The 13,279-nt window shown below is 46.5% G+C and overlaps 1 protein-coding gene across 1 annotated transcript in view; it reads right to left on the bottom strand.

Moving 5' to 3' along the window:
• Nucleotides 1–1,935: 1,935 nt before the first annotated feature.
• nphp4 (nephronophthisis 4) overlaps nt 1,936–13,279 on the bottom strand; it is a 97,505-nt gene continuing 86,161 nt past the window's right edge. The window contains 10 exon segments of the mRNA XM_042098550.1: nt 1,936–2,302; nt 3,507–3,586; nt 3,589–3,649; nt 5,527–5,706; nt 6,115–6,286; nt 8,212–8,297; nt 8,750–8,814; nt 9,412–9,568; nt 11,872–11,955; nt 12,131–12,320. Of these exon segments, the coding sequence (XP_041954484.1) occupies nt 2,162–2,302; nt 3,507–3,586; nt 3,589–3,649; nt 5,527–5,706; nt 6,115–6,286; nt 8,212–8,297; nt 8,750–8,814; nt 9,412–9,568; nt 11,872–11,955; nt 12,131–12,320 (1,216 nt within the window). The 3' untranslated portion in view covers nt 1,936–2,161.

A 13,279-nucleotide genomic window follows, 5' to 3' on the forward strand; every position in this document is an offset into this window, starting at 1 on the left:
AGTAGTGTGTGTGTTGCTTTAAGAGTTCAGCATCTGACTCTTAGTCAATCAGTGACCCTAACCCCAACCCAGTGTCCTTCACCCTTCATCTCATCTAGTAGATTTGGACGATGCTTTTCTCTCACTCTGATCATCTCCCTCTCTTATCCTCTCACTCCCTTTCTCTCTCCCTCTCCCTCACTCTCTCTCTCTTCACATTTCTACTCAATCTCTCTCTCCCTCCTCTCTTCCCCTCCTCTCTTTCTTTTGCCCTCCCACTCTCCTTTTCTCTCTTCACTCTTCTCTTTCTCTCCCCTAGCTTGGGATTTTCTGCGGCTGCTCTATTTCAGAGGGGGAAGAAAAACCTTCTGAAATGGCAATTGAAGGCAGCGGAAGGTCTTAAGGAGGCATTAAGAATGAGCTTAAGACGGGCTCTGCACTGGAAATCCCTCAGGCACTCCAGAGATTTGAGGGGAACTGTATAAAAAAAGGTCCAGAGAATCGGGATGCAAATAATAGCTGTGACTAGTATGCAGTTTAAGTATTTTTGCAAATCTTTACTACAGCAAAAATGACACAGTCATAGCCATATAAGTGTCCTGCGCACCCCCCCCCCCCCCCCCCCCCTTTTTACCCTGCCACCCAAAAACCAAACGGCTTTAGTTCACAACATGCTAATGGGGTGGCTTGTGTAACTGGGCGTTATGTAAGAGCTGGGTTGTTGACAGGCTGCTCAGATGGCAGGCGGGGGGGGGGGGACTTGAGAGCCTGTGGATGGTAATGAGGTCTATGTGAAGCCACTGGTTCTTCGCTGGGTACCAAGCATCATTAAGATACAAGCAATTACCACTGTGCAGCACGCACACACACACACACACACAAGAAAAACACAGACCCACAAATACACTTAAACAAACCGATACAAAATTCTCAAAAAAGATATTGCAAAATGCTTTTGAATCCTCATGCTAGGAGGATAAACAAATTTGGAAAGGAAGAATGAGGAGCTAGAGTATGAGGAGCTCCAACATTTCAGCATCTGATGAGGTGCATCTGTGAACAAGAGTACAGTAAAAGCAGCACATTACCATGGCGTGCCATATGATAAGTCTAACATGAGAGTGTGCCATATGATAGGTTTAACATGAGGGCGTGCCATATGATAGGTCTAACATGAGGGCGTGCCATATGATAGGTTTGGATTAATAAGGGGGCATGTCATACATAAGATATAATGTATTGTTGGCCAGTCATTATCGGAAAATAAGTCCCGATGGGCGAACAGGACCCCGACGCGCGTATATCCGATAACAATACATTACCCTGCTTATTATACGGCTACTTGCCAAAACGAGAAAAGAAACTTCACACAATGGGTCTTTTAAAATAATTTTGCTACTGTTTTGTGGCTTCCGCTGAGAAAACAAATAGTTTTCCACAGAAAAAGGACTTGACAGTTTAAGGTGTTGCGTGGCAACGGCTTACTTGCTGAATTTCTTAATTACTTTCAATGAAATTCCACTGCAAAAAGTGAACAGACTGCTTGCGGAATGATAAGAAAGACATTAATCAGAAGCACAAAACAATGTTGCTATTGACAGCAGTCATTATATACTTTGCAGCAATGAGAGCATGCCATATGATAGGTTTATCACAAAGGTGTGCTCATTTCTCACTATTAAGTTAATTTACCATAAAAATGACGTTGAAGCTGTTATATTAAGTAAACAGCTTACATAGAATGCCTTTAAAAGGTACTGGGTCTCAGACCCTGCTTAAAAGATACTTGGTGTGGATCTCGGACCTGGCTGGAAGTCATCAGAATGACGGCATTCCCTGTCAAGATGTGATGTGCCCCCAATCACCAATGCCCTTACTTATCCAGCTGAAATTACAGGACCACTGGGTTACTAACGCCATCCTCATAAAGAATTCTCACGGGACACATAACCACTCTCTCTTCTTCATTTTGTCTAAAGCCTTTATTGGGTCTTAAAAGCAGATACAAAAGCATTCAGACATAATTAGAAAAACATAAACAATATCTATTGAATGAAGCTGAGTTCCTTTGTTATATCTGGCTGGGGTCATCATGAAAGAGCCCTGATAAAGTGCCTCATGATAGTGCTCCTTCAAAGGTCATCTGCAGATAACCTTGACACAGCAGGTCTCCCTACACAGATCATCTGTAGATGACCTTGACGCAGAAGGTCTCCTCATTGAGCTCCTCCTGGTTGTTGACGTAGATGAGAATCTCTTCTTGGCCGGGGCTTTGGCTTGGGGCGAAACGCAGGCCAATGGAGTACGTCTGACCTCCGTCAACCTGCACGAGACCACCACATGATTTACCCCCACCTTTCCTTCATTTTCACCCCTCTCCCTCATCTCTACCCCTGTCCCCCAACCTCCAACCCCCCCCCCCCCCCCCCCCCCCCCCCCCCCCCCCCCCACTGACCCTCAATTGATGTTGTGCAGTGCAGTTGACCTCTGGATGGGGCAGTTAAGGTGAGAATTACCCCTGCCAGATGTGGCAGAGAGGGCTAAGCCAGCTGCTGTAGGGTGCATATAGTCACCGGAGTCCCACACAAAGCAGCCCCCCTGCCTCAGGAGGAGAGTTGAGTAGAGGAGAGGAGAGGAGAGGAGAGGAGAGGAGAGGAGAGGAGAAGAGAAGAGAAGAGAGTTGAGGAGAGGAGAAGAGAGGAGAGGAGAGGAGAGGAGAGGAGAGAGAGGAGAGAAGAGGAGAAGAGAAGAGAGTTGAGGAGAGGAGAGGAGAAGAGAAGAGATGAGAGGAGAGGAGAGGGGGCTAATTCCACTTCTCCGGTTGCCTTTGGTTCAATTATACGGCTGCTCCTGTGGGATTTGTGAGCCTGGCTGTCAGAGATGTGAATAGGGTTGCTTTCCCCACCAGCAGCCCCCATGTCATCATAAAGCAGCTGGAGCAACACAAAAAATAACTCTGGCAAATCAATACATCTGGGCTTTTCAGGAGATTACTGAATAAATCCACTACATTGACTCGTAGATTTCAGGTAGCCATTATAGTCAATCCAGTGAGAAGCAAACAGCCTCTCAGTCCAACGCCTCCACTGTCCTCTAATACCAACACACACAACAGGAACCTACTGCTCAGCCCCACAACACACACTCACACCTTACACTGAAACCTATCGCTTTCTCAGAACACACACACACACATTTTATACTGCAACCTACCCCCGCGAGCCTCTATAACACACACACTATCTGTCTCTTTCTCAGACACAACACACACACACACATTAATTTTACGCTGCAACCTACTGCCCAGCTCCACAAGCCTCTATAACACACACACACCACCCCCACTTCTATAACACACCTACCCATGCACACACCTTTATAACACACATTCATCTCCATAACACACACTCACACTTCTATAACCCTATACTGTACTTCACTACTACAGGTCTGGTCTGGGAGACTATAGGAAGCAGCTGGTGTGGGTGGAGCAGACAGCAGGAGAGGTCATGACCTTCCGGGCTCACCTGAAAGGTGTCCTCTTTAAACTGCAGCAGGTCGGTGCGGTCAGAGAGCAGGTGGAAGGTGCGCGTGTTGGGGTACGGGTGGTGAACGTGATCTTCTTGGTGCTGCCTCGTCCTCCGCCCACCGCCAGGCAGATTTCAAAGGCCTGAGAAACAAAACAAACACCGTGTGGGACGTGCACAGACTGACAAACACCTTCCTGGGCGTCTGCTGTTGGCTTCTATAAATCAGCACCACAAAAGCGCGCTCACAAGCACACCCACACAAGATCAAATGCAAACGGAAACACTTATAAACTTATAGAAGTGCAAACACACACATAAACCCCCCCCCCCATACACGCACACACACACACACACACACACACACACACACACACACACACACAAACACATATGTTGTAGTTGTCTGTGTGTTCAGCTCCTTGTGCATCAGTAAAAACAGAGGCTTAGGGCCAATCTCAATTCTCTGTTTTAGCCCTTCCCCTTCCCCTATCCCTTCATCTTACCCCTAGCACTTGGCAAGACAAAGGGGTGAAGAATATTCCCCATGGAAATGAGATACCACTAGCCAACCATAAGGGAGAGCGGGATGATTGAAACAGTTGAATTAACGTAATTTACAGAGATCGTACCACACTGAACTAATATTTTGTCACTAGCAACCTGTTCTTCTGTCAAATAGGCTATCATTGCTTTTTCAGCTCGGAATAAAACCATTCAGGAATTATGTCAACAACAGAAGAACGTGCCTATGTTCGTTCACAGCCTACCTCCTGGTTCGGGTGAATGAAACAGGGATGGGGGACAAAATAAACATGCAGTTTGCTATGTAAACATCCCACAACTCCTTGGTTGGTCGTTACTTGACATCAGAAGCAATCGCTACCTGTAATAGCCTATGCGAGGAGTCGGCAGCAAGTAGGCCTATGCAGCATTAATATCAGACGAGCGGTAAAAAAGTTCAGCGAATTTAGCTGCTGTTGGGTTGGACTTTACATTTTTGACATGGTATGCTGCCAATTCGCGGGGTAGACTATATCAGACATGGACAATTACCATTTTAATTTTATAATCCTTATTAATGCCAACATTTCAGCCAACATTTCATGTCAATGAATCTCTCGGTGTGCTTGTTTTTCCGATGTGAGCGGTATATTGGGTATTGCCCGATTTTGCTTGGTTTTAAGGGTTATCTGCCCCTTGCCCTTATCGATCCCCTCGATCGAAATGAGAATTGAGATAGACCTTCGTCTCACGTGCATGTGCAAAACTAAGGGGAAGGGGGGAAGGGGAAGGGGTAAAATAGAGAATTGAGATTGGCCCTTAGAAATACTACGAAATACAGAACCCAGGGTCACCGCTCAGAGAGGGGAAAAAGAGAGAGAGAGAAAGAGAGAGAAAGTGAGTGAGAGAGAAAGAAAAAAGAAAGAGAAAGTGAGAGAGAAAGAAAGAGAGAAAAAGAAAGAAAAAAAAGAAAGAAAAAGAGAGAAAGTGTGAGAGAGAAAGCACAGACATAATATCTTTTTCCTTTTTTCTCTGGTCCTCCTACCCCCCTCTTCCTGGTCCCCATGTTCTCCCCTCATCCTCTGCTCTCCTCTCTTCTCCACACCTCTCATATTCTCTCTCTGCATGCTTTTCCCCCCCATCCTGTCCTCTCCACACCTCTCTTATCCCCCCTCTCCATGCTTTCACTCCTCGACCCTCTCCTTTCATCTCTCTTGTTATTTTCTCCTCTCCTATTCTGTCTTTGGATTCTTTTCTCCTCTCCTCTCTTCTCTCTCCTGCTGCGGCACTCTGCTACGGCTCAGGATAGCCACTGTCTCACGGTAACACACAGGCAAGAGTGGGACTTGAGATGATTAAAGCTCTCTTTTCACGCACAACACACCACACACACACACACACACTCCTGAATACTCGATCTCTCTCTTGTAGACACAAAGGAACTGTATGTGTGAGTTATGTGTCTGAGTGTATGTGTGTGTGTGTGTGTGTGTGTGTGTGTTTATGGTGATGCTACCTTGGAGATGACGGGGGGGTGTGCGGTGATGCAGATCAGCCAGTACTCCACCAGCTGCTGCTGCTCCACATCCACCACACTGAGCTGAACGAACTTGGAGCCCGTCCTGTGGCAGCGCACCCTCAGCTGCACGTCCTGCACGGCCCGCGGGGGCAGCACAAACACCTCACACGGGTCCACCTGGAGACACACACCTCTGCGTCACTGCACTGGATGGACCTCTACACTCGCAGAGGACAGCAGGCGGCTAGTCCCAACTGCAGCAGACAGTTAACCTCCACTGCAGCAAATGGTTAAAAGATGGCTAGCCCCCTTTGCAGCAAACAGCTAACAAGCGGCTAGTCCCAACTGCAACAGACAGTTAACAGACAGTTAAGCCCCACAGCAGCAAATGGCTGACAGACAGTTAACCTCCACGGCAGAATATGGCTAACAGACAGTTAGCCCCCTTTGCAGCAAACAGCCAACAACCCCCTCTGCAGCAGACGACTAGCCCTAAACGCAGCAGATGGCTAACAGACAGCTAGCCCCCTCCGGAGCAGACGGCTAACCTTAACTGCAGTTTCTCTACAGTAGACGGCGGCATACCTGTAACTCCAGAGGGTGGGACACGTGACACTTCACCTTCCTCATAGCCTGGGTGCCCCTCAGTACCAGTGATTGACAGGTGAGCTGGCCAGTCACGCAACTTATGTCCAAGCGCTGAAGGAAGTGGACATACACTTGCCAGATTTGAGCTGGGGCTAGAAGCCAGCGGTCACTGTGGTCAAAGGTGAAGATAATCAACAATACAATTCAAAACAATTCTGTGAATTAATCACTGCCTTAAATGGCAGCCCTACATCAATCCGAGGATGACGCTTAACAAAAAAGTGCACGTTTTTGATTGCTATTTAAAATTAAGTAGCATTTGTGTGTATGATAGTGTTAATATGTCAATATTAACACTATATGGACAAAAGTATTGGGATAACCGCTTAATCAATGAATTCATGTGTTTCATTCAGACCTATTGACACAGGTATATAAAATCAAACACCTAGTCATGCAGTCTGTATTCACAAACATTATTGAAAGAATGTGTTGTCCTTAACAGCTCAGTGAATTCAAGCATGGTACTGTCATAGGGTGCAGAAAGCAAGGCCCATAACCCTTAAAGGTGTACTGTCACACTGATGTGACAGGAATGTTGGAAAATTAACGTTCTAAAGAATTTTAGAGCCTTGAATTGTTGCGGAAAGGAATCTTATGTTAGAATGTTCAAAAACCCACACCTTTAAAGGTTAAAGACATGGTCAGGTGAGTTTGGTGTCGAACAGGAGGGTCAAACATACTGTAAGGCCCGGGGGCCAGATCATGCCCGCCAGCAGGTTTCATAAGACCCCCATGATGTTTTGGATAGGAAGGGGAAATTAGAAAGAAAAGATATTCACATCCAGCTGTCTTCAACAATTTTTAATGAGCAATTTCTGTGATAAATTGATTAAACCTAGCACTACAAACCATCCTCAGGAAAGAAGGGGCTAAAAACTGACATTGAAGTAGGTTGTTTCAAGAGCAGGATATGACAGCAGTAGATGATTTGTAGGGTACTTGTTTGCTCTTAAATGGGTGTAGTAAAGGAGTATATCATCAAACACCACTCTGATGCCAGTGCAGAGAAAGGATAATGACCATGACAATGATGGCCTCCACGAAGGTCTCATTCCAACAAATTCGGCCCCACTGCCTAATATGAGTTTGACACCCCTGGTGTACAAGAAGATGGCTCTGTTCCACTACTGTCTCATCAGATACCTAACAGGGAGCAAGGCAACAAGTGCCATTCCAAACTGATTGAGCTTTCTTTTCCTGCATTCTGAAATACCTTTAAACTACCCCCCGTAATGGTTGTTTTTGAGGGCATCTTTGATGTATCTTCCATGTTACCTATTACCCACAAATCTATGCTGCAACTCTCAAACACATGTGAAAAATAAACCAAGTTGGTGGACGAAATTCCTCAGCTGCTGATTGTATTGAAATGTAATTTGTTGACATTTTATTCCCAGAAACAAACAGTGTGATCACACTGTTGTTGTAACCATTGATAGTGATTGGTGTGATTTATGTGTTAACTTTCTAAAATTAGCCTGCTAGCTTACAAAAACTAGTTCTTGCTGAGTGCTAACATCATACCGTAGTGTCAACGGTATCTTAAAAGACCGTTCGAAACCATCATTCTTAGAAGATGCCTTTACTTCAAAGTCATATCACTGCATTGTGTATGCATCTGCATATCACCCCATTGACTGGCCTGCAAAGAGCCTTCAACCCCATCAAACACCTTTGAGATGAACTAACAGAGATCGCGAGCCAGGCCGTGAACATTAGTGTCTGACCTCACAAATGCCCTTCTGGATGAAATAAATCCCACAGATACACTCCAACAGCTTGTGGATGGTTCCCAGAAGAGTGGAAGCTGTTATAGCTATACTATGGCTATACACTTAGAATATATCATAAAAGTTACAGGTGGTGTAATGGCCAGGGGTCCTAATACTTTTGTCCATATAGTGCATATCTGAATGAGCGTGTGTATATCTTTGGTGTGATATTATGTTTATCATTCATTTCAAAAGCATATAATTGACTGACTGTAGAGTGCCTACAACAGAAAGTGGGCAGACACAGGACGAGACTCACGTGAACACAGTGATAAAGAACTTCTTTATTTGAGGACTTGGACAGCCGGCCACCTTCACATACACATCCTGGGGCTCCCCTGGGGCCTGAGACAACACGCACGCACGCACACGCACACACACACACACACACACACACACACACACACACACACACAAATGTAACTGTCAAAACACAGATGAATGAAGCTCCCGGAAAGGATGAGATAGATTTGCATGATAAACATACTTTGATAGATAGATAGATAGATACTTTATTGATCCCCAGGGGAAATTCAAGTTTTGTGCAATTGTTCAATAATTTCACATACATGCCAAATCTGTGTGTGTGTGGTCACATATTATGTATGTGTGTGTCTTATCTGTCTGTGTGTGTGTGTCTGTGTGTGTGTGTGTGTGTGTGTGTGTGTGTGTGTGTGTGGGGGGGGGGGGGGGGGGGGGGGGGGGCGTGTCTGATCCGTGTGTATCTGATCTGTGTGTGTGTGTGTGTGAGTGTGCTCTGCCCTGTCCTGGACCCTGAGCAACAGGAGGGCACTCACCACTGCTCTGGTGTCACAGATGACATTGGGGTCCGTGCAGCGCACATGGAGAACAGGAGCTTCCTCTGTGGAGGAGAAAAAGCAGAGATATTAGAGTTCAGCATCATCATCAGCACGTTGAGTTAACCTACCCTACAGCTAGAACAGCATAGTGTGTATGTAGGCCTACAGCTAGAACAGTCAGGTCCATCGTGTGTAGGCCTACAGCTAGAACAGTCTTGGGTCCATAGTGTGTATGTAGGCCTACATCTAGAACAGTCTCAGGTCCATAGTGTGTAGGCCTACAGCTAGAACAGTCTTGGGTCCATAGTGTGTAGGCCTACAGCTAGAACAGTCTTGGGTCCATAGTGTGTATGTAGGCCTACATCTAGAACAGTCTCAGGTCTATAGTGTGTAGGCCTACAGCTAGAACAGTCTCAGGTGCATAGTGTGTAGGCCTACAGCTAGAACAGTCTTAGGTGCATAGTGTGTAGGCCTACAGCTAGAACAGTGTCAGGTCCATAGTGTGTAGGCCTACAGCTAGAACAGTGTCAGGTCTATAGTGTGTAGGCCTACAGCTAGAACAGTGTCAGGTCCATAGTGTGTAGGCCTAGCTTCAGCAGAAGCTAGCTTCAGTATGTCCAAAAGGTGTGTATGTGAAGGTTCCCAGACAGCACACTCACCTGGGGCGGGTGTCCAGGGCGGCAGGCGGATGGCTTTCTTCAGGAAGGTGCCCTCTGGATGGGAGAAGCGGAAGGTCTGATCGACACCGTGAGGAGTCAGCTCCACCCTCACCTGGCAGATGGCCACTGGCTTCTCATCCTGACCCTGGAAGTGCACCTGAGGGAGCCACAGCCAATCAGAAGCCTAGCAACAACTAAATTAGCCATACAGCCACAGCCAATCAGAACTGGAATCTACCTGACCGAATCCAGAACTGATTCCTATAACTGGAATCTACCAAACCAAATCTCAAACCACTTCCTATAACTGGAATCTTCCATACGAAATCTCAAACCACTTCCTATAATTGGAATCTAAGGCTGAATCTCGATGTCCCCCCTCACATACTCACAAACTCTGATGTGCGTTCCCACTATACTAACTTTATGAGCGCGTAGGGCTGTTCCACTGTGAACTTGTGAAGTGCATGAGGGCTCGCTCACACCCTTTCTGTGCCCTCCGTAAGTTGTCATTTATGCAGACTTATGCAGCCTGTCAAACTCAATCATTTATCAACGGATGTCAGTTAAATCTTTGAGAGATCAGGGCTTAGACCTTAGGGGGGGGGCACTGAGATTCAGCCAAAGACTGAATCGCAATGCAGATTTCAGCTCCCCTTTCCTGTGCCACCAGTTCCTCGTTCCTGTGCCAAGTTGAATATCTAAGTTAGCCAGCTGAAATACCTCGCCTCTGGAGCTCCAAAATGGCCATTACAGGCAGCACTGGTGTGCAACAGTGGTGGCTCCAACATGAATGTTTTGATATGCTAGGTGTATTGTAGCAATATTTACATGAATAACAAAATCTGTTTAGTTTTAACTGTACTGATTGCCACTGTACAATCACAAAAACAAATAAGCATTACAGGGTTGAGTGATAGACTGATTAAATATCAACTAATGGACTGACTAATCTAATGTCTATTCAACCCTGCTGCCCATTCAACTCTACTGTCCACAACTGCTGTCCATTCAACCCTACTGTCCACAACTGCTGTCTCCATTTGTTTTATCCCAATTATTCATTAAGACATAGTGACATTTGAGATGCCCTACACGAAACATATCTACAGTAAATGTATTTTCATGACGAACATCTGCAATAGCAAATCAGTGACTGAACTCAATGGATGGTATTTAAGTTGGTCATGTCTTGGCATGGCTGTATTTCTGATCAGATTGGTATGATGACAACACCAAGTTTGAAGTGCTTTGGAAATCACTTTCAATAGGAGAGTTTTCAGCCGGATCTGCCAGAGCAAAATTCAATGCGTTCTTAGATCGGTCTGATTTCAAGCCTAGTTGTTTTCAGGAATTGTTTCACTTATAATACACTTACTTAAATACTTAAATAAATACACTTACTGTTAATAGAAATGTCAAGAACTGTGCCAGGGACACTGAGAAAAACTTTTGGCTTTTGATTTTTTATTTTTTTTTGGATTTTTTGAAGTGTCAGTTAAGCCACCAACACCATTTTGAAAGTATTAGCAGTTTTAACATTAAGGAAAAATCCTCAAAAGATTCCCAATCTTATATACAGTATGACACAGCCTTGTTTTTTTTACTCCATTTATCCTGATGTCACCGGGCACCATCTCTCTGCTCTGTTAACTAGGCAGACTGAACTCCCCATCCAGACGACAGACCAGGCAGACAGCTCCTGTGCATAGGGCGTTCTGCATTGATCAAAAGCACAAAGTCTCGGGCTCAGGCATTTCAGCTGAGCTATGACAGCTAAGACTCATAAAAGTTCTCCAGAGTTGAAAGAAATGAGAAAGAAGTCCCTCCACTGAAGCGAGGGACCGTGTGCCACCGTGGCCGGCGTTTGAAAAGAGTGTGTGAGTGTGTGCCCGGCGTGTGTGAGTAAAGTCTTTAATTCCCCCGAGGAGCAGGGGAAGTGCAGTGTTGTGTTTGGTGAGTGCGCTCCATTAGAGGACAGTGCAGACGGACACACACACACACACACACACACACACACACACAGTGCTGACGGATCGCCCCCATAGAGGCTGCTCTCCAGCCATCTGGCCTTCCCTTGAATGGCCACGCTGAGAGTGCATTTAGCCCCCAGCTACAACACACACCACAAAGAGTGGTGCAACAACACAGACCCATAAGACACATCGTTCAATGCAAAGCCATAGTGCATGCAGCATTCAGATGTCCAACTATATTACATCACTTCCTTCCTTTGGAGGTTGTACTTTAAAACGGTGCAGACAGTTTACCCCCTAACATAGCCCTGCTGGAGATGGTCCACTACACACACACACCAACATACAGATCAGATGATTCTCTTTGGTACCTGCATCAACCAATCTGATTGAGCATGTGTCAAACGTTGAAGTTTAAGCACATGCAGCTGAAAAAAAGACATGAGAGGGGGATGTGCAGGTGTTCAGGTGTGCAGGTTCCTACCTTAATGGATTTCCTGCTGACGGCACTGGGCTGCAGCCTCTGAAACGTGTGATGAGTCTGGTCACCTCTCATAGGGCCCAGTCCCTACAGCACAGAGAGAAGAGAAGTGTGTGTGTGTGTGTGCGTGTGTGGGTGTGTGTGTCGGGGGGGGGGGGGGGTCCTGCTTTACAGTGTTCCTGTAGATAACCATATGTTCATGGTTTACCTGTGGCGACAGGTGTTCATAGTTTACCTGAGGAGGCAGGTGTTGATGGCTTACCTGTGGGGGTAGGGTGTGTGTTGACACAAAGGTCTGGTACTTGAGGGGGATGTGGACGGCCTCTTTGGGGCGCAGGTACACCTGCAGGGCGCGGGTCTTTTCGTTCAGCTTGAACATGTCCTGCTCCAGCGGTGTGGAGGTCTTGGTCATCTGCTTTAGATAGCGCCACTCCTCTGTGCTCACCACCACACTGCACACAGAGACAGGAGGGGAAAAGGAGAGATGGAGGGAGAGAATGAGGGAGGGAGGGAGGGAGGGAGAGGGGGAGAGATGGAAGAAGGGAGAGATATGGAGAGATGGAGGGAGGGAGAGAAGTAGAGATGGAGGGAGGGATGGAGGGAGAGATATGGAGAGATTTAGGGAGGGAGTGATTGAGAGATGGAGGGAGGGAGAGAGAGAGATATGGAGAGATGGAGGGAGTGATGGAGAGAGAAAGAAAGGGGGGAGAGATGGAGGGAGGGAGATATATGGAGATATGTAGGGAGGGAGAGATGGAGAGAAAGGAAGGGGGGAGAGATGGAGGGAGAGAGAGATGGAGAGACATGGAGAGGGGGGGGAGATGGATGGATGGGGAAATATGTGGAGAGAGAGAGAGATAGAGAGAGAGGGGGGGAGAGATGGAGAAGATGAGGGAGAATGTGGAGCATAACAGGATGAGGGCATGAGGAGGGTGAGAGGTTGCAACTTTAATCGGAATCAAAAAGGGATGTGTGTGTGTGTGTGTGTGTGTGTGTGTGTGTGTGTGTGTGTGTGTGTGTGTGTGTGTGTGTGTGTGTGTGGGAGGACTCTGAAGAAAACAGAAGAGAATCGCTCTGGGACTTTTAAGGCCCTCGCTTATGTTTCGTTCTCTTTTCTGCTGTGGACTAAAGAGCAGGTTGTGCATTGTGCCCGTCAAACGCTCTGAATGGGACAGCAAAGCTGCTCCCGCCCAAGCTCAAACGCAGCCCCAGAGAGACCACGCTGTGCAGAGTGGGCTTTTCTCTGCTCTCCTGGTTAAGGCTTCACACACACACACACACACCAATGAAATGGGTGGGGGAGAAACATCAAACGCTCTTCTCCAGGGAGAGGGTAAATTATAGAAAGGTTTTGAGCAGATAATTGCACCCAAAAATAAATAGTTCCAAGATGATCCCCTTCCCAGTGTAA

Source organism: Alosa sapidissima, chromosome 7, assembly GCF_018492685.1.
Source record: "Alosa sapidissima isolate fAloSap1 chromosome 7, fAloSap1.pri, whole genome shotgun sequence".
In the NCBI taxonomy this organism is placed as follows: Eukaryota; Metazoa; Chordata; class Actinopteri; order Clupeiformes; family Clupeidae; genus Alosa; species Alosa sapidissima.